Source organism: Chanodichthys erythropterus, chromosome 23 (genome assembly GCF_024489055.1).
Source record: "Chanodichthys erythropterus isolate Z2021 chromosome 23, ASM2448905v1, whole genome shotgun sequence".
In the NCBI taxonomy this organism is placed as follows: domain Eukaryota; kingdom Metazoa; phylum Chordata; class Actinopteri; order Cypriniformes; family Xenocyprididae; genus Chanodichthys; species Chanodichthys erythropterus.
The window spans coordinates 8315883-8342828 of NC_090243.1; the positions used below are offsets into that span (position 1 = coordinate 8315883).

The following is a 26946-nucleotide window of genomic DNA, read 5'->3' on the forward strand; positions in this document are numbered from 1 at the left end:
GAAGGAAGACAGGATTTTAGAGTTTGTTCATACATTTCCTTTTTCAAGGTACCAGTTGTTCATGAATTGCTCTACCAGCATTCAGATCATTAACACAAAAACAGGTCAATTGCCCTTGAGTCTTTAAAGTCTTCTCTCCTTATAAATGTCATTGTAGTGCCAATAAAACATGGTCTGTTATAAGTCTCAATGACTAAATAGGTCCAATAACTGAGATATGCATACATAAAAAAAAACTCAAACATGTAAACAGACTATTTCATAAAATGTTCCTCTCCCAATGTAAGGATGGAATTGTGAAAAACAATATTTTACATTGTAAATGTAACATGTAATAAAATATATAAATACAAAATGAACAAAACTAAAATAATAAAAGCTGAAACCACACATACAAATTCTCATGTAACTACAGCGGTGATTATCACTGCAGCTCTGGCAGGAAGATATGGTCCTATCAGCACATCTTAGACTGCTCAACCTTGGGTCCTTATCATCTCATCAAAGTGCCTCTTTCCATCCAGGTACAGCATAGACTCTGCAATTGACAGCAATATTAAGTTATGAATAATTCCATTAAAATATAATGTAACAATATTTGTATACAATAAAAAAAATATATCTGACCTCCATAGCTCTGTGGTACAACAGCTGGGACTTCCTTCTCAACATGAAAAGTGAAGTGAAACACATTGGTGGTGTTGTGCTGCCGGGTCAATGGATCAAGCACCTCTGTGTGAACCCTGACTTGGATGTGCATCCCTTCTGTGTAACAAACCTGTCAGCAGAGTATTATCAAAAATCTTAGTCTGAAGTACAAAAAAGGGCAACAAATTAGGGCATTTGATAATGATATGAAAGAATTTAGAGACCTGTGAGGAAAGCAATAGCAAAGAGCCAATTTCAACAGGCTTCTGAAATAAGATGTCATCTACAGCCACCGGCGTTGGTCTGCATCCACTGAAAGAAACAAATACAGCCATGTGAAAAATTAAACACTGCTTTAAAGTAAACATTCAGTAGATAAAGAGGAATCTCTTACGCAAATGCACAGGCATTGGCCCAACCAAGCTCATAGGCCTTTCTCATCAGAAAACCACCAAATATCCGGTTAAAGATGTTTCTTTCCTGTATAACACACACACACACACACACACACACACAAAATATTACACCATGGTACTAGTTGACAGTATCAGTTTCATCAGTCAAGTACTGCAAAAAAAGTTTCTCCTCACTTGTGGGTGACAAATTTCAAGCCCTTTCATTTTAGCATCTTCCATCCACACTGAGTTAGGTGGTAAAATCCGACTTCGAAAGCTAACAGTTCTATAAGGAGAAGGTACATATTCTTAAAAAATTGCCATAAAAATAAAGGCACAGAGATTTATATGTGTGTATTGATTAAATCTCACCGTGTGTCTAGAGTGTTGAGGAACAGGTTGTGAACGAGAGTCCTCTCCTCAGCTGTAGGGGCCACTTTAAGAAGAGAGGCTGTGCTCAGCTCCACACGCCTCTTCTTGTTTACTGTTCAATGTAAACAACATCAGTCTTACTCTATATGTTTTAAGCTGAACTGGCAATAGAGTGGTGGAACTGTGACACATTTTTGTAGGCCAAAACCCGGAAGCGAGTTAGCATTTTACCACTTCTGGTTTCATCGTTTCAGAATCAGTGGTTTTTTTAAAATGGGTTTTTGGTTAAACGGCTGAAAGAAGGTCTGTGGTTAACACAAGTTCAAGTTACTTTCACATTTTATTCTGCAACATAAAAAGCATTCATGATTTTTTTAAGCTGTTACATGTCTTGAAAATGAAGGATGCTAACAAGTGAATAAATTGGACTATACAGGTAAGCTCAGTCCACTTTTACAGCCTAGTTATGCTTATAACTGTGCTCTTACAAACAATTCACAACTATTCTAATTCAAACTTTCAGGGAAAATGTTTTTAAATAAAGACTGAAAAAGTTGTTGGAAACTTTGCTTATAGCCTGTGTAGCTTTTTGCTTCTGAGTTGAGTTCATCGGTGGAAATTTTCTTCATTATCTAGATAAACTTTTCACAGAGCTTTTTTTTTGTGATAATCCAAAAGCCTATGGGAAAATCCTATTGGGTTTTTGTCGAGGGAACCAGCGTGATGCTAACTGCTGATTGGCCTATAAAGTGACATCATAGTTCCACCGCTCTATTGTGATTGCAAATAGACAAAAGTGCTACTCACTCTCCCCCTGTTGAAAAATGGCCTCTTCTTCTGGTCCTTCTGGTTTCAGTGGGTTTATAAAAGCTGCCCTGGATAAACAGCACATAACCCATGCTTAATTTGCAGACATAAATCATGAACATGTCGATCATAACAACAGGTTTAATGTTACCTTTTGTTTTCAGGATCTCGAGCCACCATTACAAACGTGGCATCTAATACATCAGTGTACGCCCCATCATGATACTGAGAAAACAGCAACAACTTTTTATTTAAATGATCTTATGTGCAACATATAGCATGTACATTTCATAAAAAGACTTTAGATATACCTGAAACATGTGCATTTTAGCTTCTATTGAGGTTTTGCCAACCCATGTCACGTGACCTGTGAACTTGATGTCACAGTCTGGGTAGATTATGTTTTTTCTCATGTCTGTGAAACAATAACAAAAAACAAAATCAAATAATTCTAAAAAAAAAAAAAAAACTAAAACTGTTTATCAGACTTCTATACAAGAGGCAATACCGATCTTGTCCACTAGAGCTGTGACAATAGACAGTGGAGATCTTTTCAGCTCCTTATTCCATGTGTGAGAGTAACAGATGAGCACTAAGGAGACAAGAATGAGATGGTATGTGATAAGACAAAGATAAAGTTTACTCAACAGCCACTTTTCCACTGTTGTGGAAATTAATCATTCCATTCTGTGTTGATCTGGCCCAGTCGGTACGGATATGGTTTCATTTTCCACTGTGGGGCTGACAACAGAATTTATTGGAATTTAATACAAATATCATTTGTATTGATGTAAAAATGTCAGTCGTTGCCTTTGTGAAGCAAGAGTTTACAGACTGGTAGCCAAACCAAGTGCTTTGCCAAACCAAGCTCAAGTGAGAATATAACTGAAACCATTTTTGGTACTATTCGGCCCGCTGGTGGACAGCGGCTAATGGTTCCATAAAGAACCTTTAAAGGGTTAGTTCACCCAAAAATGAAAATTCTGTCATTTATTGCTAATCCTCATGCCGTTCTACACCTGTAAGACCTTTGTTCATCTTCGGAACTCAAATTAAGATATTTTTGTTGAAATCTGATGGCTCCGTGAGGCCTCCATAGGGAGCAATGGACACTTCCTCTCTCAAGATCCATAAAGGTACTAAATCATATTTAAATCAGTTCATGTGAGTACAGTGGTTCAATATTAATATTATAAAGTGACGAGAATATTTTTAGAGCGCCAAAAAACAAAATAACGACTTATTTAGTGATGACCGATTTCAAAACACTGCTTAATGAAGCATCGGAGCATAAATCAGTGTATTGAATCATGATTCAGATCGCGTGTCAAACTGGCAACGGCTGAAATCACGTGACTTTGGCGCTCCGAACAGCAGATTCGATACACTGATTCATTTATGCTCCGAATCTTCCTGAAGCAGTGTTTTGAAATCGGCCATCACTAAATAAGTCGCTATTTAGTTTTTTTGGTGCTCCAAAATATTCTCGTCGCTTTATAATATTAATATTGAACCACTGTACTCACATGAACCGATTTAAATATGATTTAGTACCTTTATGGATCTTGAGAGAGGAAGTGTCCATTGCTCCCTATGGAGGCCTAACGGTGCCATCGGATTTCAACTAAAATATCTTAATTTGTGTTCTGAAGATTAACGAAAGTCTTACGGGTGTGGAATTGCATGAGGGTAAGTAATAAATGACAGAATTTTCATTTTTGGATGTACTAACCCTTTAACATCCATGTAATCTTTCCATTGCACAAAAGGTTCAATATAGAGTAAAAAAGGTTATTTAGATTATAAAAATGTTCACACTTTGAAAAACCAAAATGGTTCTTCTATGGCATCACAGTGAAAACCCCCTTTCAAAACTTTTATTTTTAAAAAATATTACCTGCTAAACTGTCCAGGTCCTCCAAAATTCTTCCAAACCTGTTGAGAAAAAGGTATTTAAGCAAAGGAAAATGTACCCATTCAGAACACATATACGAAAATGGTTGGTTGTCAAGTTGGTTATTATCTGAATGCCTCTATTTTTATAACCTGCCTTTTAGTACCTGACACTGTTGTGATAGTTGAGATATTTCTCTCTCAAGGCAGGCTGGGTACCCAGAGGAAGATGAGCCTCGATTGCACTGTCCTTCATTGTCTTTGCAGGAAGTTCATCCTGACTCTGGGCAAGATACTGGCTTAGTGACGCACGCTCAGCTAATGCTTGCTGATGGTCTCTGTATAATGAAATAAAGAAAATACAACATTTTATGTAAAGTGGTCAGTCACAAATAACAAAGACTATCACACTGCAAAAGCAATAACATAACATACTTCCAGTTGGTAGATGCTCCAACTATTTCCCTCAGCCTGTTGCGAACTGTGAAAATAAGGAGGAAGAAAATGGAGCTTAAAAAGATGCACTGAGACATCACATACTGTATATGTACTAAAGAGTAGTGTTGGATTGGAAAGCGTAGCAATGTCTGTATCATCCAATTACATAAAATGAAGACACAGTAAAAAGTAGTGAGCAGAAAGAATGTATGTATTAACCAAGACTAGTCTGCATGAACAGGCTGCTCACAGGGTTAAGACATTTGAAAAGGAAAAACACTAGATGTCAAAGTACAAAGAACTACATGCAATGCATATGTACCATGAGATGACAGCAGGACAGTGTTTATTAAGCCACATGCGGAAAGAGAGTGTCATATCAAAGAGAGTAAATGTTTTTCCATTTTACCATTGCTCACAAGCAAAAATGTGTTTCCTGTGGGGACAAAAACGGTTCATGAACACTGATGGGAAATTATTATAATGATTACAGTGTGTGTGTGTGCATGTGTATTGTTATGGTATGGACACCTGGACATTATACTACACAAAAATATACATGCAATCTATTCATATATGTAAAGGCAGAGTGAATAGGGGTAAAGTGGGACACTTTATTATGATAATGTCATTGATGTTTTTAAAAATATCATCCAAAAGGTTACATCAGAATCATCCCATTCTAGTGGGATCAATGCAATAGTGATTTTAACAATAGAAGAATAAACACATATATAATTGATGATTGATTTTTAGTCCCACTTGACCTGCATTCATCCTAAATGAGTAAAGTAAGAACTAAAAAATTGTTTCAGCCTGATAACGTGTACACTCACTGACAATATTTCATTGATTGGGACTGACTAGGTTTAAAGTTTAAAGTGTTAGGTGGGTTGGGAGTTTAACCATTCTTTTTTAAAATTACCCTCAGCCATATCAGGTGCCTTCCCTTGTTGGCACATTTGACTCATGGAAAACCCTCTGCACATTAAGGACGATGCAGACCTCAAGACCCTTTACAAAAAGCAAAGAAATGGGAGTTGAGAGCTGCAAAATACTAATGGTAAAGTCACAACATTATTAAACTATGTAAAAAAAAGGGGTCTACTGGAATTCCTTATGCACGACTCACAGATAATGTGTACACAACAAATGAGTGACGCAAGATGGTAAAACTCACCGCGAAGAAATCATCTTCCTTGTTCTTAGTTAACCACTTTATTGTATAACAACAAGGATTTCGTGATATATGTTACAATAGCTCACTTCTTGCAGAGATGACAGCTTATTAAAAGTGGTTCTCACTTCCTGGGACGTAGGCGCGGCTAAATTACCGTACTTACCGTTTTAAAAGCGCACTATTAAAGACTTCTTCCTCAAAACGGTCCAACTTCTACCGTAATTACGCCCGTTAAAATTTGGTAGTTTTCAAAGCGGTCAACGAGACTAAATAACGTTCTTAAAACATTTGACAAATTTACACATCTTCTAGATTATTCTGGAAGAAATGCCCTTCCAACTAACATAATTTCACTTAAAAATACATACATTCTTACAGTGTTTTGATCCCACTGTTATATATAGACCAGTATGAGCGAATATTAACGGTGCGTCATGACGTACCTAGAATGGACAACTGCTATTGGTCCGCGATCGGAAAAAACGTTATTATGGTAACCAGACCCCTCCCCCACCGGCAAATATATGCCCGCTTCAGCTGATAAACAAAAGACATTTACAGAAGCCAGGTGAAAACAGTCGGGTCAGTTGCTGCATGCGCGTCCCACACAGGAGAAACCCAAACTTGACAGCGGAGGGTAATACTCTGGGAAGCGAATGAAGAAACTCCTTTTGCTTCACTTCACATATAGAGGACTAGTGAGAAAAGGGAAAAAGAGTAAAAGAAGAAAATGGCCAATTTTAATTTGCGTAAAGCGGAGCCCAAAGACGTGCCTGACATATTGCGACTCATAAAGGTACACTTCACACTGGTTTATACATATATTTATATTTTAAAAACAGTTTAGAGTGGCAGAAAATGCTGTCGACACTTTTAAAAAGTGCATAAATATACCTTAAAATGCGTTTATTTGGTGTCCTGTCCCAAGTTATCATATTAAAAGTTATCATCACAACTAACTTATTCTGATTTTTGTATAAATGTTAAATTGTTTTAAAACAGTTTCATGACATCGATAAACTATCCAAATATGACCCCTGCATGAAAAAGAGCCCTAGGCCCACCACCTACAGAACTTGATGTTCAACCAAAAAGTTCTTATAAAGCATCTTTTCTTTCCTACCTTCTGTAGGAACTCGCCAAGTATGAAGAGATGGAAGACCAAGTTATATTAACTGAGAAAGGTGAGATGACACAATATGTGAAATGTGATCTATAGTTGGCACGCAGTGATAACAGTTTCGTTTTTAGATCTGCTCGAGGACGGATTCGGAGACCACCCGTTTTATCACTGTGTGGTCGCAGATGTGCCAGTCGAGCATCAGAAAGTCGAGGGTAAAACATCAATACTAACATGATCTTTAATGAACTGCTGTGTAGGCTGTTTTTCAGTTGACCAATAGAAAAAAAAGCTTAACGTTTTAACAGAAATAATGTCCTTAAATAAAGGTGTTCTAACATATCTTGTTTAAGATTCGTGCACAAGCATGTTCAAGTAATGCACTTGTGTAAGACACCGGTGTTCACACTTGTAGGTTATTCTGTGATTGGATTTGCCATGTACTACTTCACCTACGACCCTTGGATAGGCAAACTGCTGTACCTTGAAGATTTTTATGTAATGAGAGAGTACAGAGGTAAGGGTGTATTATTAAGGGGTCTCTTATGAAACTGTAGGTATTTCCTAAATCCCTTGACTAATTTCATACTTCACAGGTTTTGGAATTGGGTCTGAAATCCTGAAAACCCTCAGTGATGTAAGTTACTTGTTTTGCATATATGATTTGCATCCATAATCCATACAAAAATGGATACAAACTGTAATTGCTGACATAAAATAGTATAAGGAAGTAGATTAAAAATTAAAACAGACCACAGATTGTGTAAAAGTTTCATGTTGTCTTTAGATGGTTGTAGTTTTTAGGCATTACACGTCTAGACGCAACCATAAAGAGTTGTTTCCTCCTGCAGACAGCGGTGAAGAATCGTTGCAGCAGCATGCATTTCATCGTGGCCGAGTCCAACAAGGCATCCATCGACTTTTACAAGCGACGCGGGGCTTCCGACCTTTCGCTGCAGGAGGGATGGCGACTTTTCAGGATTGATAAGGAGAATCTCCTGAAAATGTCTGCTGAAGAGTGAGCTGGCCCAAAGTTCCAGTGTTCAAGGAGGGAGAAGGAATAGCTCACAGCCATTTCTCAGTTTAAAAAAGACTTTAATTATTTTTTAAATATTTTAGACACTCTTAATCATGTTAACATACAGCAATTTACTCTTGAGATTAAATTATAGTAGTACTTATTCTGTAGTTTGCATGTCAGATTAGCTTATCAATAGTCATTTATTAATTGAATGCATTGAAAATAAAATAAAACAATGTCTAAAAAGTATCTGCATTTCATTATATGCATGAGATACCACCTTCAGGATTTTCTTGTAGTACAAATGTGGAAGTCATAATGGTAAAAGCAGATTACTTACTGCACTGTATTGTAAATGAACAGAGAATGGATTGTATCCTTGATGGTGCTGTACTTTGCAGAATGTTCCTTTTGTTTATGTCCAGACTAAGCCAAGTTCATGTTGCATGGGACAGACTCTTATCAATGTGGTTTGTGAAATGGTAAGTGTGATGATCATATTCAAGTTTGAAATTTGATCTTTGTTTAACTACACTGGAAAGCTCTCTAGAGAATGCAATGCCAATACTGGTGTAGAATACTCTGGAAATACAATTGGACCCGTCGACTTAAATGTCACTGAGTTGCTGAAAAATGTCTGGAAATTTCACAGTGCAGGTCAGGTAGGTCATTTTCTTTTTCAGGTTGGTCCAAATGGTTGCTACTGCAGTGTGCATTTATAAAGTAAATTTATATAGTGCACAGAAAAGTCAAAAATACAGTTTCAGTAAACACAGTCAATGCAATAATATAGCAAATACCACTAAACTGATCAGTGCGTTGATAAGAGAACACAATCCAGGTGCAAAGCAGGAACTTCTCATAAAACTTACTGCTTTGTTTCAACTTGATTTTTGGCTTTCTGTTTTCTGTGTCTTCTCAACCTGTAAAGAAAAGGGTAAGCGGTTACAAAGAAGCAAAAGTATTCATTCCACAACTTTTAGGAGGCTCTTAATGTTAAATATATGTACAATCATACTTTACTTTTACTTTTTTAAAATAAATCGACACATTTATTCAGTAAAGATACATTAAATTGATCAAAAGTGACAGTAAAACTTCAAATAAATGCTATTCTTTTGAATGTTCTATTAAAAAAATAATGTTTTACAGTTTCCACAATAATATTAAGCAGCACAATTATTTTTTAACATCGCTAATAATGATAAATAATTCTTGAGCACCAAATCAGCATATTATTAATCTTTTTCATTACAGGAATGAATTGCATTTTAAAATATATTAAAACAGTAAACACTTATTATAAATTGAACATATTAAAATAAATTACGAAATAATAATTTTACTGTTTTTTTAATCAAAGAAATGAGACTTGCTATGCATTTGAAAAATCAGACTGAAGGTGTGTTCACGCCATGTCATTATTATCGTAATTACGAGATTAAGACTTGCATTCATGTCCTCGTAGAACTCGTAATTACAACTTGTTAGCTGGGAATTTTCAAAGTGCTCCCATTTGTACCGCCTGACCACTGCACTCATATTGGCATTGATAATGCTACCATAGAAACACATAATTCCAAGTCTGAGGATGTTAATGGCTCAAAGTAGAACTTCACATGCTGTCATCTCGTAATTATGACATTGCGTGAACGCATAATGAACACTATCTTCTGAACGGAAGTGTATGTCTGTTAAAGTTTCTTCAAGAATGCAACATAACATATTAGTCAAATTCAATTAAAGGATCTGTCTTGGAAGTGGGACTGGAAGTGTGGCAAAAACTAGGACAACACTGTGCCAAGTATCAGATTTCTCCTCACTTTGTCCTTGGATGGTGACTTCCCTCTCAGCAGCTCTTCCAAAACAACTCGCCCTTCTGAACCCAAGGAAAATATGTAGTCTTTTGTGGTCTAATAAAAACAAACAAAAGAAACGTTGAGAAAACACAATCAGGACACATTACCCATCATCAGTAGGCTATACAAGTCTAATATTTAAAGGGATAGTTTGCCCAAAAATTTAAATTCTGTCATCATTTACTCACCCTCAAGTTGTTCCAAACCTGTATGAACACAAAAGAAGATATTTTGAAGAATGTTGGTAACCGAACAGTTGGCCCCATTGACTGTTAGTTGATGGGGCCTCAACTGTATGGTGACCCATATTCTTCAAAAATATCTTCTTTTGTGTTCAGCAGAATAAAGAAATTCTTCCAGCTTTGGAACAACTTGAGCATGAGTAAATCATGACATAATTATGTTGTACTTAAACAATTGTGCAAATATTACAGCGTCAGCTTAGTGTTGATATAATTTTCTGTGCTGTTCCAGTGAGACAGGGAGTAGTATATTATTCACTTTAATTGACTGAGCTTATCCTTGGAAAAATTCTCAAAATATCTCCCCACTTTCTAGTTTTATACTTCTGGATGGCCGCACAGGGAAAAAAGAGGAAGGAACACTGACTATCTGAACACACAATTCACAGACAGAATTTCCTCCAGGCAAGCGCTGTTAATATCTCAGGATGCAAGTAAAGTAGTTGATTCTACATTACTCAAAGCCTCAGTTTCTGCTGTCTGTATTGGGCGGCCTGCTGGGAAGCAACAACAGACTGTCCATCTGTACAGAAAGAACTGTAAACTTGCCCTGGCAACGGAGACGGCATGTTGTGGGTAGAACATGGAGGCGCTGAGAGCCATGAGCCCAGTGGGGAATATCAGTCTCTTGACTATGCTGCCTGTCCAGACAAAACAGAACAAAAAACAAAACAAAACATTAGTTAATAATAACACAGAATAGATGTTACAGGTCAAAGACCTTGATATGATCTAAATGGAACAATAAAAAGTAGAGGCTGAGAATCATACCTTTTGCAAAATAAAGTCCCAGAATTCCAGAAAACCCTATAACACCCACACTGGGATAGAACTCAGATGGAGGGTCATTCAAAAATGCATATATATCTGAGAAAAAAGGAAATGCCATACTGTTTAATATAACCACACAAATAGTAGTATAGATTATGGGTTTCAAACTGGGGTTCAGGGATCGCCAGGGGGACACAAGGGAGTGCTATGAGGTCTGGGAAAATGCTTAGAGAAAAACTGTTAAAAAATTTAAAAAATAAAATAAAGGAACCACTGTAGTTTAGGTTCCAATTCTCACTATTAAATAGTTGCTTATTAACATGCATATTACTAGGATATTGGCTGTTTATTAATACTTATAAAGCAAATATTAATGCCTTATTCTGCATGACCATATTCTGCATCCCTTAATCCTGCCCAGTACCTAAACTTAACAACTACCTTACTAATTAATAATTAGGAGTTTATTGAGGCAAAAGTCATAGTTAATAATTAGTTAATAGTAAGAATTGGACACTAATCTAAAATGGGACCAAAATTAAAAATAAATAAATAATATAATAAGATAAAAAAATACATGAAAAAAACAATTAAAATGAATTAAATAAAACTGATAAAAATAAGTAAATGATATAAATCTCATTAAAAATAAATAAACAGATTAATAATAAAAATTAGGAATAAAATAAATAAACAATGCAGAAAAAACAGTAATGTAACTTAAAAAACTAAATATTTTATATTTTATAAATATTATAATTTTATATATATTTATAATATTTATTTTTTACAGAATAAATTGGGTTTTTATATCTAAAAATGTATATCTTCCTTTTAAATTTTAGGATGATCATATATGGGGGTTTGTGGCATCTAAAAGATTGAAAACCATGATATAGATAAGTGTGTTTGTGTCCATACCCTTTACAATATTTTGAGTGGTATTCACACCAGGCTCAACAGTCTTGTAGTAAGACTATGATTAAAAGAGAAAATTTTAGGTAATGGATATATTACGGATTAATTCAGTAATAATTTATCACATTCAATAATAATAAGCATAATAATTGTGACTAAAAGTGGATACAAAAGAACAAAGTAACTTGCCTGTACTTTCTCCACAGTAAACTGTGTCTTTTCCTGGAGGTGGACAAAAATCATGAAGAAATCATGAGAACTTTATGAAAAGTAAATATACTGATATAATTTTTATCCTATGTATCCGTTTCATGACATGTACACTGTATTAACTATATTTTGTTTCCCTAGAAGTCAAGCTTTTCTTTCTGAATCACTTCACTAAACACTGTCATTATGACAGCATACCTGACACCATGAAATATAAGGTTCCACCGTCTTTCTCACAGACGCCACACCCTGCTGAACATGACCAACCTCGGGCTCCTCGTACCTCAGCTGGGACTCAGGCGTGTTATAGAGTGAAAGCTGAAAAATAAAGGGATATTGTAAAAAGACTTAACATCAAGCAAATGACCTCCTCATTCTGCCCCACACCACCCCAAATCACACTGCACAGGAAGTACCTCATCAGTCATCAGGGTGGTGTTATTTTCTTTGGCCTCGCTTGCAGCAAAAACTGTGGCAGACATCAGGCCAAGGGCTCCAGGCACTGCCATGGGCAGCACCACCTGAACAAGGAAGGGCAGAGAAAACAAACATGAAACAAAACATAATAACCTCAGAAGTGGAGCAAATGATGTATTCATATATGTAAGAGTATTGGACAATTGAAAAAAAAGAAAAAGAGTATTACAATGAAGCAAAATGTTGGTTTTAACATAATAGAAGTTGCCTTATTAGGCAAAACACTGAAGGATCAGTTCAGCATCACATGATTCAGAATGAGGCACTTTCAAAAGAGAGCTTAACACAATTTATTAGAAAACGACAGTAATATCGTAATCGTAGCAATAAAAATATAATTAATAAAATAATATGTATAAATTATTATCTAGTTAAATATAAACATCGCAATACAAAATAAAACCTCTATCAGGTCAAGCGACAGTTAGCTTAGCTACATCAGTGCTGCCACTCAGTACGCATCCTTAAAACTAGCATTTTACTGTATAATCTCAGCTTTCTTAAAATGCAGAATTATCACAGTTAATTACAAACAAAAATACAACAGTATTTCCATAAACTGAATTCATACATTTTTACCTTGGTTATTTTCCTAAGATTTGACATTATTTCTTGAGAAAAGCACTCTCTGCAATGCAGGGTTGCCAGGTCTGCACAACAAAACTAGCCCAAATGCTAAATAACGACCAAATAATTAAAATAATATTTGGCCAATAACGGCCAAAACTAGACCAATCGCGTTCCGGGTGGGTAAAAATTCGCTTCAACCCGTGCACTGCAAAAAAAAAAAAAAACCCGCGGCAACAGTGTAAAAGTAGCCCAACTCCGCGGATACACCAGGAGCACGGACTTGGCAACAATGCTGCTACGGCAAGTCTGTGAGGACAAACATCTCAGCGAGAGATGTAAATATTTCGAAACGTTTTTGTAAAGAATTTTGTGAATGATCAATCTCGCGTTCTCTTAGTTGTTGATCTAAGATTTTTTTTTTCTTACCTGGCACGTATTAAAATAATATACGTATTTCATATAGGCTATTTTGTGGCTCGATCATTATGTAAACAATACTTGAATGACGCAGTTTTTGTTCATTGAAATAAAACTGATACAAAATAAAAAATATTAGAAGATTGTATGTTGAAATGGTGGCAACTAACGGAAAAAAAGTTTTAGTAGTCTATTAAAATAACTAAAACTAAAACTGCAAAAAATAAATAAAAATAAAAAAATAACTGAAACCATAAAAATAAAAGCTAATTCAAAACATTAATAAATAGGCTACTATAGATAATCCTAAACACATGGAACAATGCAGCTCACATTTTACTGTAATTATATGTATTTTTCATAACACGTCAAACAAAGATCCAGTTACATTATTTTAATGATACCAATTTATTAACACTTTAAGACATAGTTTGTGTAGTGCTTAAAAAGACATGTAGGGAGACTTGTAACACAGGGCCAGTTTTAACACTGTCAGTTTGACAAGTCAGAAAAGATCTGTGGTTGTCATCAACATCATACTCGTGTCACTTTTTTTGAGCTCACATGAGAAGTGGCATGTGAGCAACATTGTACATTTTATGACCAAAAAAAAAAGTTCTTTTTTTTATTAAGATTACAATATCAATTATTGTATTGTAGATGCAGTTATTTGATCTAAATGATCTATTTCTCTAGTTTAATTTGATGCTTTGCATTCATGCTAACTTTAAACCCATGCTATAACAGTTAGCTATGTTATGGCTGATTGGGGTGGGAATAGAAGCAGTTCATTAAAAATGTTACAATCAACACCTTATGATGATTCCAGTTATCAATCACATTCCCTGTTAAGACAAAATCAGTTTTGAGAGTTTTTTGTTACGCATCAAGGATTTATGTGGTAAACATGTTACCATCATAATTTATGCGCATGGCTTATCGAATAAAAACAATATCCGCCTCAATTGAGAACAGACCTTTTTTGTGCACATTTTTTAGAATTTATGTGCATCTTGGCATTTCCATCCAGCGTTTTTGTGTAATATCCCAAAATTCACATAAAATAGGTGGATGGCAACATAGTGACTGAACCCTTATGTGACAGGAATACAGTACACACACCAAACACACATTTTTTTGTGCTAAATCTAAAGTAATACATGGACTAAAATACATTTTTTGTCACTTTAAATTGTTCACTTTATTCAAAACTGATTATTTTTTGTTCTTCAATAACATTCTTGCATACATTTAAATTGTGTGGCTTTTTGTGAATTTCAGCTTTGTTACATCTTTCCCCAGCTATAGCCTATTACAACTCATCTCAGTAGTGGGAAAGGTTGTAACAACAGAACTCTTTGTGTTTGACATTTAACTCACATAATCTGTGATTGTGTAGTATGTCCAAGTAAGCTATTTGTAGTAGACAAATGTGGCTAACATGTATCAAATTTTGAGAGATCTAGCACAAACAACCACTGAGATACATTACTAAATGAAAAAGGCACTTAATAACCCTCAACCGCTTAATCTACTATTGGCTTTGTTTTTTGTGTGTATCATGGGAAAAAAATCAGAGCATGAAAGACCCAACAAATAAACAATCACTTAAAGGGTTAGTTCACCAAAAAATGAAAATAATGTCATTTATTTACTCACCCTTATGTCATTTCACACCTGTAAGACCTTCGTTCATCTTCAGAACACAAATTAAGATATTTTGATGAAATCCGATGGCTCAGTGAGGCCTCTATAGGCAGCAATGCCATTGTAACCATTGTAGGTACTAAAAACATATTTAAATCAGTTCATGTGAGTTCAGTGGTTCTATCTTAATATTATAAAGCGAAGAGAATACTTTTTGTGCTCCAAAAAAACAAAATAACGACTTTTCAACAATATCTAGTGATGGGCCGATTTCAAAACACTGCTTCGGAGCTTCACGAATCGGATCAGTGATTCGGAGCGCCAAAGTCACGTGATTTCAGCAGCTTAGCCATTTTATTGGAGATCCGAATCACTAATCTGATTCATTAAACTCTGAAGCAGTGTTTTGAAATCATTTGAAATGTGTACCTTTATGGATCTTGAGAGTTACAATGGTATTGCTGCCTATAGAGGCCTCACTGAGCCATCGAATTATCAAAATATCTTAATTTGTGTTCTGAAGATGAACGAAGGTCTTACGGGTGTGAAATGACATGAGGGTGAGTAAAAATTTACATTATTTGCATTTTTGGTGAACTAACCCTTTAATAAGTAACTGGTGGTGGTACAATCTCAACATCTTTTGGAGTGAGTGGAGAAGGAAGAACAATTCCAAACTTCTCTCTCAACAACTCTGTAATTTCTTCATCTGAAAGATCTGTTGTGGTTTTCATAGCTTGGTGTCCATCCACTGAGGTCAAAGTGGTTATAATCAGTCTGCGGCCCATGATTGTGATTCTTCCAGTGGGCAATAAGAGTGAACAGAGAGACTTGCAGAAGAAAATCGAGCTAACAGAACTCTGATGGTAGTCACACATGGCTCTGAAATCATCTCTTTTACGTGGCTCCAAAGTGAACTTGTACTGCTCCAACCAACATTCTTCTGCACTCTCTAATACCTCAGTCTCAGATTTCATTTCCATGAAAATAAAGTCTCCCTGAGATCTGAGGCGATACACTCCATGGCTCTGGACTTGAGGACTGTCTGTCTCAAGAGAGAGAGGGAGCTGGAAACCGGATCCAAACCCAACATCACAGAGCCATCTGTGTCCATCCAGCTTCACCATCATGATGAAGTGGTCGAAGGGAGGTCCGTAAGCCCCGGTGAACCGATTCTTGACCTGTGCGGAGAGAATAGTCACTTCAAAGCCCAGCTGAGACAAGAGCCAAGAGAAGAGTCCATTATTCTCAAAGCAGAATCCTCCACGGCGCATGAGGACGATTTTTTCATATAGAAGTGGCAATTCAAGCCTGACCCGCTCTCCGATATGAATAGTGAGATTCTCAAAGGGAACTGCCATTAAGTGATTCCGGTGAACGTGTCGTAATGTGTCCAAATTCGGTGGACATGGAGCAGAACAGCAGATACGTGCCAAATACTTCTGAACATCCATTGTTTTAAAGGATTGGCTAGATTAGCAAAGAAAACTTTAATCCAAACACAGCTTAACACAGGAGCAAAAACATGAAACTTTAGACAACGTCAAGCAAGCTTTCGTTTAGCATAGGCTGTAAACTCAGACTGTACTTTCTCGGAAGTCCACATGTTGTGCTTTAGGACACGAAACTTTATTATCATTACTTTCTTAACTGTTTTGTAATGTTAGGTCCAGAACACGATTAAAAGCATATTGCAAGTATACTGAATAAAAAAGTAAATCTTAAACAAATATAGACGTGAAAGGATTTGTTGGGCCTGTTGCCAGATATCACAAGAGATCAACTCGGTTAAAAAAACAAACAAACAACCAAAATAAGCGGGGGAAAAAACATCCCAGGTGAAAAAATACTATATTAATTTATAGTAAATACTATGTTTTTGAACCATACTAGAGTAAAGTATTGAATTAATTTGTTGAGGTATTTTCTATAATTGCTGTGATAATATAACAACTAGTAATATAAACAAATGACTTTTCCCAATACTGTACTAAGTTTTCTACAACTATAGTGTATATTATACTACAATATACACTACAGTTTACTCTAGTAAAAACTAAAGTAGGCCTATACTTCAGTATTCATTACAGTGTATCAGTTCACTGTAGTTAACATTACAGTATGCCGTAGCATTCATTAACAAAGTGTTGTAAATACTTTGATATATACTACAACTTACTATAGTATTTTTTTCACCTGGGAAGCCTTTTTTATTTATTTTTTTATTTTTTTAAAATAAATATTAGGTAATAAAATATATCATCCGAGGCTATTTTTTTTTTTTTACATATTTTAAGAAGTTATTTTCTTTCACAAAAACTATTTAAATATTTCACACATAATCTACATGTAAATCAACGCAAACAATTGCAAACCCAAAAAAACTTATTCTAGATATAAACCCCCAGTTCCCTATTTATGAGCGAATCAAACTACTTATAATAAGCGGACATGGCAACAACTGCTCTGGTTAACGCCCTCTATGTTGTCATTGACCAATCAGATCTCGTAGCCCGTTTTGGTTTCTAGGTGATGCTTACAAACAACCCGTTGCTATGAAAAACAGAGATGCAAGTCGCTGCTGTCCTATAAGATGACAAAATAGTATACTATATTAAGTACTAGGCTTTATTTACGTATCCTATACGTTTATATTATAATTATTTAGAAAGACCAAGAACCTAACCCTGTATTTAAAAAAAAAAAAACTTAACTCAAAGTGGTAAGTCCTTTTATGTGTTAAGATTAGATGCTAACTTATTTAGTTTAGCTTGAGCACCTGCTAGCCAATTTAAGTGCCACTATTTTCTAGTTTTCCTTTCCCATATTGCATATAGATATTGAATGATATTCTGGTCGCCTAATGTCCTTTCTGTGATCTTTTGTGCTCACTTTCTCCTTGTCATTTTCTTAAAATACAACCTAAAGTGATGCCTCCTCCTGAAACAATGTACTGCGCCCAGCAGATCAACATCCCTCCAGAGCTGCCGGATATTTTAAAGCAATTCACAAAAGCTGCGATTAAGACACAGCCACATGATGTGCTGCAATGGGCAGCTGAGTAAGTGTTGTATTTTTTTCTTTCTTTTTTTAAAGGTATACTATAATAATGCATCAGATTGGCATTATACACACTACCATTCAAATGTTTGAAAGGTTTTGGAATTTAAGATGTTTAATGTTTTTGAAAGAAGTGTCTTATGATCACCTGATTTAATTGAACTTTCAGTAAAACAGCAATATTGTGAAATATTATTACAATTTTAAATTGTAATTTATTCCTGTGATGTAAATCAGGAATCATTACTCCAGTCTTTAGTGTCACATGATCCTTCAGAAATCATTCTAATATGCTGATTTGCTGCTGAATATTATCCGTTATGATTGGTGATGGATTATTAATAATGGTTCTTATTATTATCAATGTTAAAACAGTTGTGCTGCTTAATTATACTTTTCTTTTTAGGATTATTTGATGAATAGCATATTAGAATTATTTCTGAAGGAAAATGTCATGTGACACTGAAGACTGGAGTAATGATGCTGAAAATTCAGCTTTGCTATCAAAGGAATAAAGTTTTTAAAATTGTAATATTTTACAATATTACTGACTTCATTCAAAAACATTAAAAAACCGTAGTCATAAAATCCCAAACATTTGATCGGTAGTGTATTATGTATGCTCTATATTGCAACGGAAATGTAATACAGTATGACAAATGACAACAATAAAACTGCTTCTCCTTCAGCTATTTTTCAGCATTATCAAAAGGTCAGGGTCTACCAGTCAAGGAGAAGCTGGAAATGCCAGTGGCAACTCAGAAAACAGACACAGGACTTACACCAGGCCTTCTAAAGATCCTTCATCAACAGGTGTGATCCACGGCACCTCTTTTGAATGTTTTATACACAGTGCAGCCGATGTATATTTATGAATATTGATGAGATTTCTCTTGCCTTGTAGCGCACATCTAAAGAATGCGTTACAAAAGAGGAGCTTCTTTTGAAGTGGAAAGATCTGTGCTTGCCAATCGAACAGCTTGACACAATCCTCGCTCTTGGAAACTTCACTGAAAATATCAATTGGATGCAGTTTTTTGCTCTCGGATGCAGTGCTTTGGGTGGGGTGAGTGGCTATAAATATCTTATTATGATTTTAACAGTACATTTATGATATTGTTTGAAGGTTGCTTCATTTGAGATGTTGTAATTCTACTAATTGTCTCTAGATGGCAGTATTCGATTTGAAATGGTCTTCACTTTCAAAGAGTTGAACAAGGAGTAATGACTAATTCATAAAGAGACACAATGATAGTCATAATTCATTCAAATTTGGCTAAATTATGTTGTAAAAGTGTAAGTTTTTAAAGAAAGCCCACTATACTGTTCCCACAGACCATTGTGAGTGCTTTGAAACATGCATGTGAAATACTCACAGAGGACCCTGAGGGTGGTGCAGCCCAGATTCCTTTCGACACATTTCAGAGGTTGTACACATACTTGGCCCATCTGGATGGAGAAATTCCTAAAGAACAGATCGACAGCTTCTTGCACCGTTTAGAGGAGTGAGTACGCACACACACGCACACACACACACACACACCTTACCTTTGTGAGGACATTCTTTGACACAGTGCAATATCTAGCTCCTTACCCTAAACCTACCCATCAAAACTAAGAGCCTAACTCAAACCCTTACCCTAAACCTACCTTTTACTCAATTATAACCTTATCCCTAAAACCAACTCTTGACCCTCAAACATGCCTTTAAAGTGGTCTCAGAAAGTGAGGACCGGCCAATATGTCCTCACTTTACTGTCTTGGTCCTCACTCCAATAGTTTAAAACTCAAACCTGTCCTCACAAAGATATCTGTACAAGCACATGCACCCACAAATTAATTCAGTTAATTTAAAATATGATTTTAATGCTACTATAGTTTAATGCTAGTATGTGGTTAATATTTTACATATTACCCTGGGGGAAAAACAAAACAAAACAAACATAAGCAAAATGGTATGATCAAGGTGACCAAATGCAGAAGCAAAAAATGCAAAATGCTCAATCATTCTAACAGCAAGCAGTTTGAGACAAGTTGAGCAATGAGAAGAGACTTGATTAAATGATTTTGGCACATTTTGAGGGTGATCATTTCTACTTTTGTTGCCAAAGAGGAGTTTCAGGAGGTGATAAGTGATAAGCAATAAAACGGATTGCTTTGACATTGTTGCTTGAGGTGTTTTTTGTTAGAATTTACACCTTTCTTTCTTTCTTTCTTTCTTTCTTTCTTTCTTTCTTTCTTTCTTTCTTTCTTTCTTTCTTTCTTTCTTTCTTTCTTTCTTTCTTTATTTCTCAGAACCAAAAAAACTGTTCTATATTAAAAACCACTTCAAACAATGATTGAAAAGATACATAATACATACGACTTAAAACATCACATAATGCCATAAGTTTAAGTAGTTTTCCAATAGCATAATGCAAGCATTATTGTCTTTACTTATGAGACAGTTCAATCACTGCAGAAACAATAGCAGAAATTACCAGTGCGTTTGTAAGAATTTGTCCTGTGGGTGGTTTTTATTACTTTATGATGTGTTTTTGTTGTCATACTTCACCAGCATACCAACAGCAAGTGTCTTTTTCAATCGCATTCAAAGAAACATGGTTGCATCCCCTGCTTTCTTATAGCTTAATGTTTTTAAGACATTTAGGAACCTAAACATCTTTAACAAAAAAATTCAAATACCCAGTACAATATCAATTTTGCTATAAGGACAAAATGGCAAGGACTCTATAGAAAAACTTTGGATGAATCATGTTATCATGACAACAATTATTACACACATTATCTTCACAGGTAACAAAAGTACAATATTTTTCATATATTTGCGCTGTCCCTGATTTAATGACTTATTCAACCTGTTTATAAGTATAAATATTAATTTAGTCTATTTAATTACCATTCAGACACTACATCAGAAGGTGCTTTGTACTTACCAGTCCTGCTTTGAAGGCCATTTAAAATATTTCTTCATAGGTGTTCAGCACTTTTAAAGGCTAAAATGAAAGACTAATTGACACTTGTGCAAATTAAGTTATATAAATTATAAACTAAACAAACTTGGACAAAATGGACATGGACTTTCACTGTTCTTATGGTTTACTAGATATAGAACCTGTATGTATTAAGAATGACTAGAAAGTCCATAATGTAATTTGATAATTTCTTAAACAAAAATGGCCCTTAAAGGGATAGTGCATCCAAAAATGAAAATTCTGTCATCATTTACTCAGCCTCACGTTCCAAACCTGTATGACTTTATTTCTTCTGTGTAACACAAAAGACATTCTTTTGTGTTACACAAAATCATGTTTTAGTGTTTTTTGTCCATACAATGAAAGTCAGTAGGGTCCAGCATTGTTTTAGAACCAAATGACTTCCATTGTATGAGCAAAAACAGTTTTTTTTTTTTTTTTAAAGGTGCCCTAGAATTAAATATTGAATTTATCTTGGCATAGTTGAATAACAAGAGTTCAGTACATGGAAATGACATACACTGAGTTTCAAACTCCATTGTTTCCTCCTTCTTATATAAATCTCATTTGTTTAAAAGACCTCCGAAGAACAGGCGAATCTCAACATAACACCGACTGTTAAGTAACAGTCGGGATCATTAATATGTACGCCCCCAATATTTGCATATGCCAGCCCATGATCAAGCCATTAGACAAGGGCAGAACGTCTGTATCTGTGCACAGCTGAATCATCAGACTAGGTAAGCAAGCAAGGACAATAGCGAAAAATGGCAGATGGAGCGATAGTAACTGACATGATCCATGATAACATGATATTTTTAGTGATATTTGTGAATTGTCTTTCTAAATGTTTCGTTAGCATGTTGCTAATGTACTGTTAAATGTGGTTAAAGTTATCATCGTTTCTTACTGTATTCACAGAGACAAGAGCCGTCGCTATTTTCATTTTTAAACACTTGCAGTCTGTATAATGCATAAACACAACTTCATTCTTTATAAATCTCTCCAACAGTGTGTAATGTTAGCTTTAGCCACGCAGCACAGCCTCAAACTCATTCAGAATCAAATTTAAACATCCAAATAAATACTATACTCACATGATCCGATGTATGCAAGCAGCATGCATGACGAACATCTTGTAAAGATCCATTTTGAGGGTTATATTAGCTGCAAACTGTGTTTATGCTGTTCAAGGGAAGCGTGAGCTCCAGGGGAGGGGGAGCACGAGAATTAAAGGGGCCACAACCTATATATCGGTGCATAGTTAATGATGCCCCAAAATAAGCAGTTAAAAAAGTGAATTAAAAAAAATCTATGGGGTATTTTGAGCTGAAACTTCACAGACACATTCAGGGGACACCTTAGACTTATATTACATCTTTTAAAAAGAAGTACTAGGGCACCTTTAATATCTTCTTTTGTGTTTCAAAGAAAAATGAAAGTCATAGAAATTTGGTTTCATTTTTGGATTCACTACCCGTTTTAGCCTTTGTTATAAAATCATTTGATGTCATTGTTATTGTGGGGTTTTTGCAGTGATGTCATAGAAGAACCATTTTTGGTTTTCCAAAGAATCTTTCAGTAAACAGTAAACCACTTCCATAAAAAAACCTTTGTTTTTAAGAGTGTATGTGAGACAAAATAAAAACTGTCTGAGACAACAGGAAATCAGATAAGACTTTTTCTTCTGCTTTGCATGTCTGTATGTGTGTAGCAGTCACTGATACCGCTGAACCAACCCAACATCACCACAGCGAGCCCTTTCTAACTCTCAAAAGAGTTAAATAAATGCTAAAGTAAATGTTTGCTTGTGTGTCCACTCAGATCTTCAAGGTAATGAAACAATTAGAAACTAAACTCAAATTTGCAATCTGATTCTTAGCACACAAACTGGTCTTGATTATAATCTCAACCACAGGTTACCATCTGTTAGTGTTCCTAGAAACTCCTGAAACAAAAGCAATCCATTCCTGAGAATACATAAATGTTTGGGAAGCGTGTTAGTGAGTCAATATGACACACACAGAAACAAGAATAAAACATGCTGAGTAAACCGGCATGTTTCAGAATAACAATAACAACTCAAACAGAAAATGAAAAGTGACAAAGAACTGAAAAGAGGATGTTAGTATGCAATTAATAAGTGAAAACATTTATTTTTCATAAGATCCGGCCAAGTGCAGTTGGATGCAGCAATCTCCAGTCACTGTGAGAAAACAGATTACACATGACATTTATAGACGTTTAATAGGAAACTTTGTTTTTTCCTGTTTTCAGAGAATGCCGAGGAGGAATGGTGCAACCTTCAAATTTTACAAGCTTCCGAAGAGCTGAGGAGTAGAATCCAGTACAGATGGTCCTCAGGTGGCAACATCTTACAACACGCTAAAAAAATATTGATCCTTGTTACTGTGTCCTGTGTTTGCCCTCTTTATTCTGTATGTTCTGGTGTGATTGGATTATTTAACCAAAATAAATCCTCCAATCTCCAAACTAGGTTGCGTAGAATACTGTTACAAAAGTGAAAGGAAGCCAAAACAAGGCTACTGGTATATTAGGTGCTTATTCAAGCATTACAAGCTTTCAGTTTTGATTGCGATTTACAGATCTATCATTCATACCTGGGTTTTCAAAACTGTGGTTGACATGCTTCTATTTGAAAGAAACCATATTCTTTTGCAATCAAATTTTCCGCCTCTCATATCTACCTCAACACACATACACACACTGCTATTCTTATCATTATAGGGGCATTCCATAGACATATTTTTTTATACTGTACAAACTGTATACTCTATCTCCTAACCCTATCCCACCCAGCTGTTTTTTTAGCTTGTTTCCCCCAAAAATGTGGTCCTCATAACCTAGGGAATACCAGGTACACACACACACACGTTTGTTTTGGTATCTTAGTGAGGACATTGCATAGACTTCCATTGATTTTATATCAGGTCAATGAGATCACCTAACCCAATCCCTACCCACCCATCACAGAAACATGTGCAAAACACTAGATTTAAATAAAAACAATCTTTTGGCTGATTTATAAGCCTTTTTAACTAGTGAGGACCAGTCAAATGTCCTAGTGGGTTGTCAAAGTATTTCACAATGTAAGTGAGGACATTTAAGTATAGCCAAAACAAGTACCCATTTTTTAGTAGTGAGGACACTGCATAAACTTCCATTGATTGTACTGATTTTATATCATGTTAATGATATTTTCTATTGCATAATCCACCCTCTACCTTTAAACCTACCCATCACAGAAACATGTGCAAAACATTACAGTTTTTTGTTACAACCGCTAGGACACATTTCTCTATACTTAGGTCACTTTTTCAAAACTCTTCACACAGTGAACACAACAGCAGTCTATATGTGGGCTAAACTGTGGATCATTTGTCATTGCTTTGGCACAAAATACATTCAGTGACTACATCTTTCAATTTACATGGATTTGCTTCTCACTTAGACACAAACACCACCAAAACGTGCCTATAGAGCAATTTACACTTTTACATACTCTTTTCAAAACTGTTAAACTCAAGTTCAAATACTAACATAATACAAAATTGAACAAGACAATTTGCATTTCTACAGTAATACCATCTTGAAATATATTCCGAATATATCAAAACAATTAGATGTAGCTGAACACCTATAGGTGTTAGTCTTTCAATGTCATTACTGTCTTTACAAAAGGAGCCAACATAGGGATAATGTTGTACACTGAACATGGACCAACATATACTCATTATAAGTGAATTATCAACAATAAACAGTCATTCTTGTCCTGCCTGTTGTTAGTGTTTTTAGGTCGATGTTTTATGAGTGACAAAGTGTTGTTGGATGAAAACCTCTGCTAGTGTTATGGATGAATGACTTGATTTTAAATATTAATGATGTGTTTTGTTAGTTTCAGTGCACTGAGAATGTGAAATTAACTGCTGTGCTGAGATGAAAGTTGGTTAGGAGAACTGTGTGAAGAGTTTTGAAAAAGTGACCTAAGAAATGTGTCCTAGCGATTGTTAAAAAAAAGAGCCCTGTTAATTTAAATAAAAACATGTTTTGGCCGATATATAAACCTTTTTAACTAGTGAGGTGATGATGACCAGTAAAATGTCCTCATAATATAAAGTTGTCATAATATTTCACTATATAAGTGAGGACATTCAGCCCTCATAAGTAGCCAAACCTGCACACACAGACACAAAAAATTAGATTAAAAAAAATGACAGGAACTAGATCACATTTTTGTACCACACATTTGGAGAAGCAGTGGGACAGAAACAGGCAGTCACCCTTTTGGTCTGATTAATTACCTTTTTTGAGGATGGAAAGAGGCTGTGTACCAATTTGGAACCAAAAGGAGGTACTCAACCTTCACAGACCTGTTAATTAAAGCCATTCTCTACATTTCCTATGAAATTAACTGATTGACCTCTAAGTAATCAAGCTAATTTTAGATTAACAGCACTTTGAATGATAGTGAAGTCCCATCAGTGAGATGTTGTTCACTTTCAAATGATACAGCATAACATAAATTAAATTTTTTTTAAAATTAGAAACAGACTCTGAAATGATTGTTTGATATGGACACATCACTCTTGGACAGTTAATATGAAAGCTTGCTGGCCAAGGGTCTATCCAGGTGCTTATGGATGCTCGACAGAGGATCCCACATGAACTTTTACTCGGCACAAAGTTCTCCCCTCTTGATCAGCTCCTGGGGGATTTATTAAGCTAAGCAGGCCAGAGTGCTGAGCTAATGAAATTGTCTAAGCCGAAGTAGCTAAGGAGCAGCATGGCTTCTTTTATTTCTAAGAGAGATGACAATCCGTTCCCTTTAACAACTCACTCCAAATAATCATTTCAACTCGTCCCTCATTTTCTCTTAAGAAGAAGCAGAAAAAAGAGTAGGCATTTCAAATTAAAAGTGAATGTGGCTTATTTCTGGAAGAATTAAAATAATAATTTTTAATTTATCATTTTAAAAAGCACTTCTTCTGTTAAAACTTTTGTACTATTTAAGCTGTACAGCTGTTTAAACCATAATTTTACAACCGGTTTGGGAGGTTTAGAGTCTGTGGCATTTGGAATTGTAAAATTAGATAATAATGTTACACAGAAAAGGTTAGGAAGTGATTTTTCCCACTAAAATCATGTTACCACTAATATTGTTCATGTCTTGTGGCTATACTACTGAAACAGTGAGTATTCTAATGTTTGCAGATTGGCTTTATTCACAGTGCCACACTGTATCCCAGATTTTTGCTTCTTTTTTTAAAGGTGGGACAAGTGGGAATAAGTTGTTGTTGTGATAATCAGCATTATGCCACAAATGCTGTCAATTGTAGCATTAATACATATTATATTTAATGTTACAGGACTATGGTGTAGTATAGTTGTGATACATAGTATATAGTGGGATATATAGCATAGTATGAAGCATGTGAATGCAATTGTGTCATAGCCGTAAACTGAAAGTCATGCCATGGCAGTTACTTATTTTTGGCAGTACAGTTGACTTTTTTTAAAACCACAGTACTTCCTCTATCAAAGATGTTTAACGGTCGAGCGCAAGCATATAAAGCAGTGTGGACTGTTGCGCTGTATGTACTTGACTGATAAGATCACAGCTGCAAGTGAAGGGGATGGAGCCCAAGCTCCCAGCTGTTCAGGGCTAAACGACTCACTAATTAGACACAGCAATTATGGCACTTATCTAAGAACTCCGAGGAAATGGGAGTGTTAATTGTGGAAAAAGCTTGAGCTTGTAATAGTGCACACACATTAGCTATAATATGTGTCTTAGAGGCGTTTGTGAGAAATTTGTGTGTGAATGGTGTAACTTCCCTAAAAAGAGCTGATTTTTTCATTTGAAGGTGACAAGCTTGTTTTCAGAAGTGAAATGTGAATGACATCA

The 26946-nt window shown here is 35.4% G+C and overlaps 5 protein-coding genes across 11 annotated transcripts; 2 read left to right on the forward strand and 3 right to left on the reverse strand.

Moving 5' to 3' along the window:
• Nucleotides 1–399: 399 nt before the first annotated feature.
• LOC137014271 (acyl-coenzyme A thioesterase 9, mitochondrial-like) lies at nucleotides 400–6110 on the reverse strand. 3 transcript variants are annotated; one of them, XM_067378506.1, is made up of 16 exons: nucleotides 5734–6110; nucleotides 5479–5567; nucleotides 4963–4989; nucleotides 4551–4596; nucleotides 4283–4453; nucleotides 4120–4157; nucleotides 2731–2814; nucleotides 2534–2637; nucleotides 2374–2447; nucleotides 2223–2290; nucleotides 1416–1527; nucleotides 1239–1329; nucleotides 1043–1128; nucleotides 873–960; nucleotides 628–778; nucleotides 400–538 (listed from the first exon to the last, which is right to left on the reverse strand). In XM_067378506.1, exons 1-16 carry the CDS (start codon nucleotides 5745–5747, stop codon nucleotides 477–479), a joined length of 1305 nt encoding a protein of 434 aa, XP_067234607.1. In that variant the 5' UTR covers nucleotides 5748–6110; the 3' UTR covers nucleotides 400–476. The 3 variants fall into 3 exon arrangements, with proteins under 3 accessions (XP_067234607.1, XP_067234608.1, XP_067234609.1); XM_067378507.1 differs by having other exon boundaries at nucleotides 5686–6110; XM_067378508.1 differs by lacking the exon at nucleotides 5479–5567.
• Nucleotides 6111–6298: 188 nt separating this feature from the next.
• sat1b (spermidine/spermine N1-acetyltransferase 1b) lies at nucleotides 6299–7875 on the forward strand. Of its 2 annotated transcripts, XM_067378519.1 has the most exons (6): nucleotides 6299–6529; nucleotides 6866–6917; nucleotides 6985–7068; nucleotides 7269–7370; nucleotides 7450–7490; nucleotides 7705–7875. In XM_067378519.1, the coding sequence occupies exons 1-6, from the start codon at nucleotides 6464–6466 to the stop codon at nucleotides 7873–7875; spliced, it is 516 nt and encodes a 171-aa protein (XP_067234620.1). In that variant the 5' UTR covers nucleotides 6299–6463. The 2 variants fall into 2 exon arrangements, with proteins under 2 accessions (XP_067234620.1, XP_067234621.1); XM_067378520.1 differs by lacking the exon at nucleotides 7269–7370.
• A 782-nt stretch (nucleotides 7876–8657) lies between these two features.
• On the reverse strand, nucleotides 8658–13138 carry apoob (apolipoprotein O, b). Of its 3 annotated transcripts, none has more exons than XM_067378516.1 (9): nucleotides 12923–13138; nucleotides 12291–12395; nucleotides 12073–12192; nucleotides 11854–11886; nucleotides 11668–11722; nucleotides 10747–10842; nucleotides 10525–10616; nucleotides 9698–9787; nucleotides 8658–8797 (listed from the first exon to the last, which is right to left on the reverse strand). In XM_067378516.1, the coding sequence occupies exons 2-9, from the start codon at nucleotides 12381–12383 to the stop codon at nucleotides 8756–8758; spliced, it is 621 nt and encodes a 206-aa protein (XP_067234617.1). In that variant the 5' UTR covers nucleotides 12384–12395; nucleotides 12923–13138; the 3' UTR covers nucleotides 8658–8755. The 3 variants fall into 3 exon arrangements, with proteins under 3 accessions (XP_067234617.1, XP_067234615.1, XP_067234616.1); XM_067378514.1 differs by having other exon boundaries at nucleotides 12931–13137; XM_067378515.1 differs by lacking the exon at nucleotides 12923–13138 and adding an exon at nucleotides 12521–12853.
• Nucleotides 13139–13885: 747 nt separating this feature from the next.
• On the reverse strand, nucleotides 13886–16598 carry LOC137014273 (arylamine N-acetyltransferase, pineal gland isozyme NAT-3-like). The gene has a single exon (XM_067378513.1). The coding sequence runs from the start codon at nucleotides 16437–16439 to the stop codon at nucleotides 15591–15593; it is 849 nt and encodes a 282-aa protein (XP_067234614.1). The 5' UTR covers nucleotides 16440–16598; the 3' UTR covers nucleotides 13886–15590.
• Nucleotides 16194–23866, forward strand: ropn1l (rhophilin associated tail protein 1-like). 2 transcript variants are annotated; one of them, XM_067378517.1, is made up of 6 exons: nucleotides 16194–16320; nucleotides 17914–18046; nucleotides 18735–18858; nucleotides 18950–19111; nucleotides 19381–19550; nucleotides 23298–23866. In XM_067378517.1, the coding sequence occupies exons 1-6, from the start codon at nucleotides 16314–16316 to the stop codon at nucleotides 23359–23361; spliced, it is 660 nt and encodes a 219-aa protein (XP_067234618.1). In that variant the 5' UTR covers nucleotides 16194–16313; the 3' UTR covers nucleotides 23362–23866. The 2 variants fall into 2 exon arrangements, with proteins under 2 accessions (XP_067234618.1, XP_067234619.1); XM_067378518.1 differs by lacking the exon at nucleotides 16194–16320 and adding an exon at nucleotides 17490–17707.
• Nucleotides 23867–26946: the final 3080 nt, after the last annotated feature.

Excerpts from the sequence above, each read along its gene's own strand:
- sat1b (XM_067378519.1), top strand. The coding sequence starts at position 6,464 with ATGGCCAATTTTAATTTGCGTAAAGCGGAGCCCAAAGACGTGCCTGAC. Across the intron at positions 6,530-6,865 it reads ACATATTGCGACTCATAAAG|GAACTCGCCAAGTATGAAGA; the intron begins GTACACTTCACA and ends TACCTTCTGTAG. Across the intron at positions 6,918-6,984 it reads AGTTATATTAACTGAGAAAG|ATCTGCTCGAGGACGGATTC; the intron begins GTGAGATGACAC and ends TTTCGTTTTTAG.
- apoob (XM_067378514.1), bottom strand. The coding sequence starts at position 12,957 with ATGTCAAATCTTAGGAAAATAACCAAG. Across the intron at positions 9,788-10,524 it reads ATGCCGTCTCCGTTGCCAGG|ACCACAAAAGACTACATATT; the intron begins GCAAGTTTACAG and ends TGTTTTTATTAG. Across the intron at positions 8,798-9,697 it reads AGTCACCATCCAAGGACAAA|GTTGAGAAGACACAGAAAAC; the intron begins GTGAGGAGAAAT and ends TTTTCTTTACAG.
- LOC137014273 (XM_067378513.1), bottom strand. The coding sequence starts at position 16,439 with ATGGATGTTCAGAAGTATTTGGCACGTATCTGCTGTTCTGCTCCATGT.
- ropn1l (XM_067378517.1), top strand. Across the intron at positions 19,112-19,380 it reads GATGCAGTGCTTTGGGTGGG|ACCATTGTGAGTGCTTTGAA; the intron begins GTGAGTGGCTAT and ends CTGTTCCCACAG. Across the intron at positions 19,551-23,297 it reads TTCTTGCACCGTTTAGAGGA|AGAATGCCGAGGAGGAATGG; the intron begins GTGAGTACGCAC and ends TCCTGTTTTCAG.
- LOC137014271 (XM_067378506.1), bottom strand. Across the intron at positions 4,990-5,478 it reads GGCACCTGATATGGCTGAGG|GAAACACATTTTTGCTTGTG; the intron begins GTAATTTTAAAA and ends TTGTCCCCACAG. Across the intron at positions 2,815-4,119 it reads GGACCTGGACAGTTTAGCAG|TGCTCATCTGTTACTCTCAC; the intron begins GTAATATTTTTT and ends TTGTCTCCTTAG.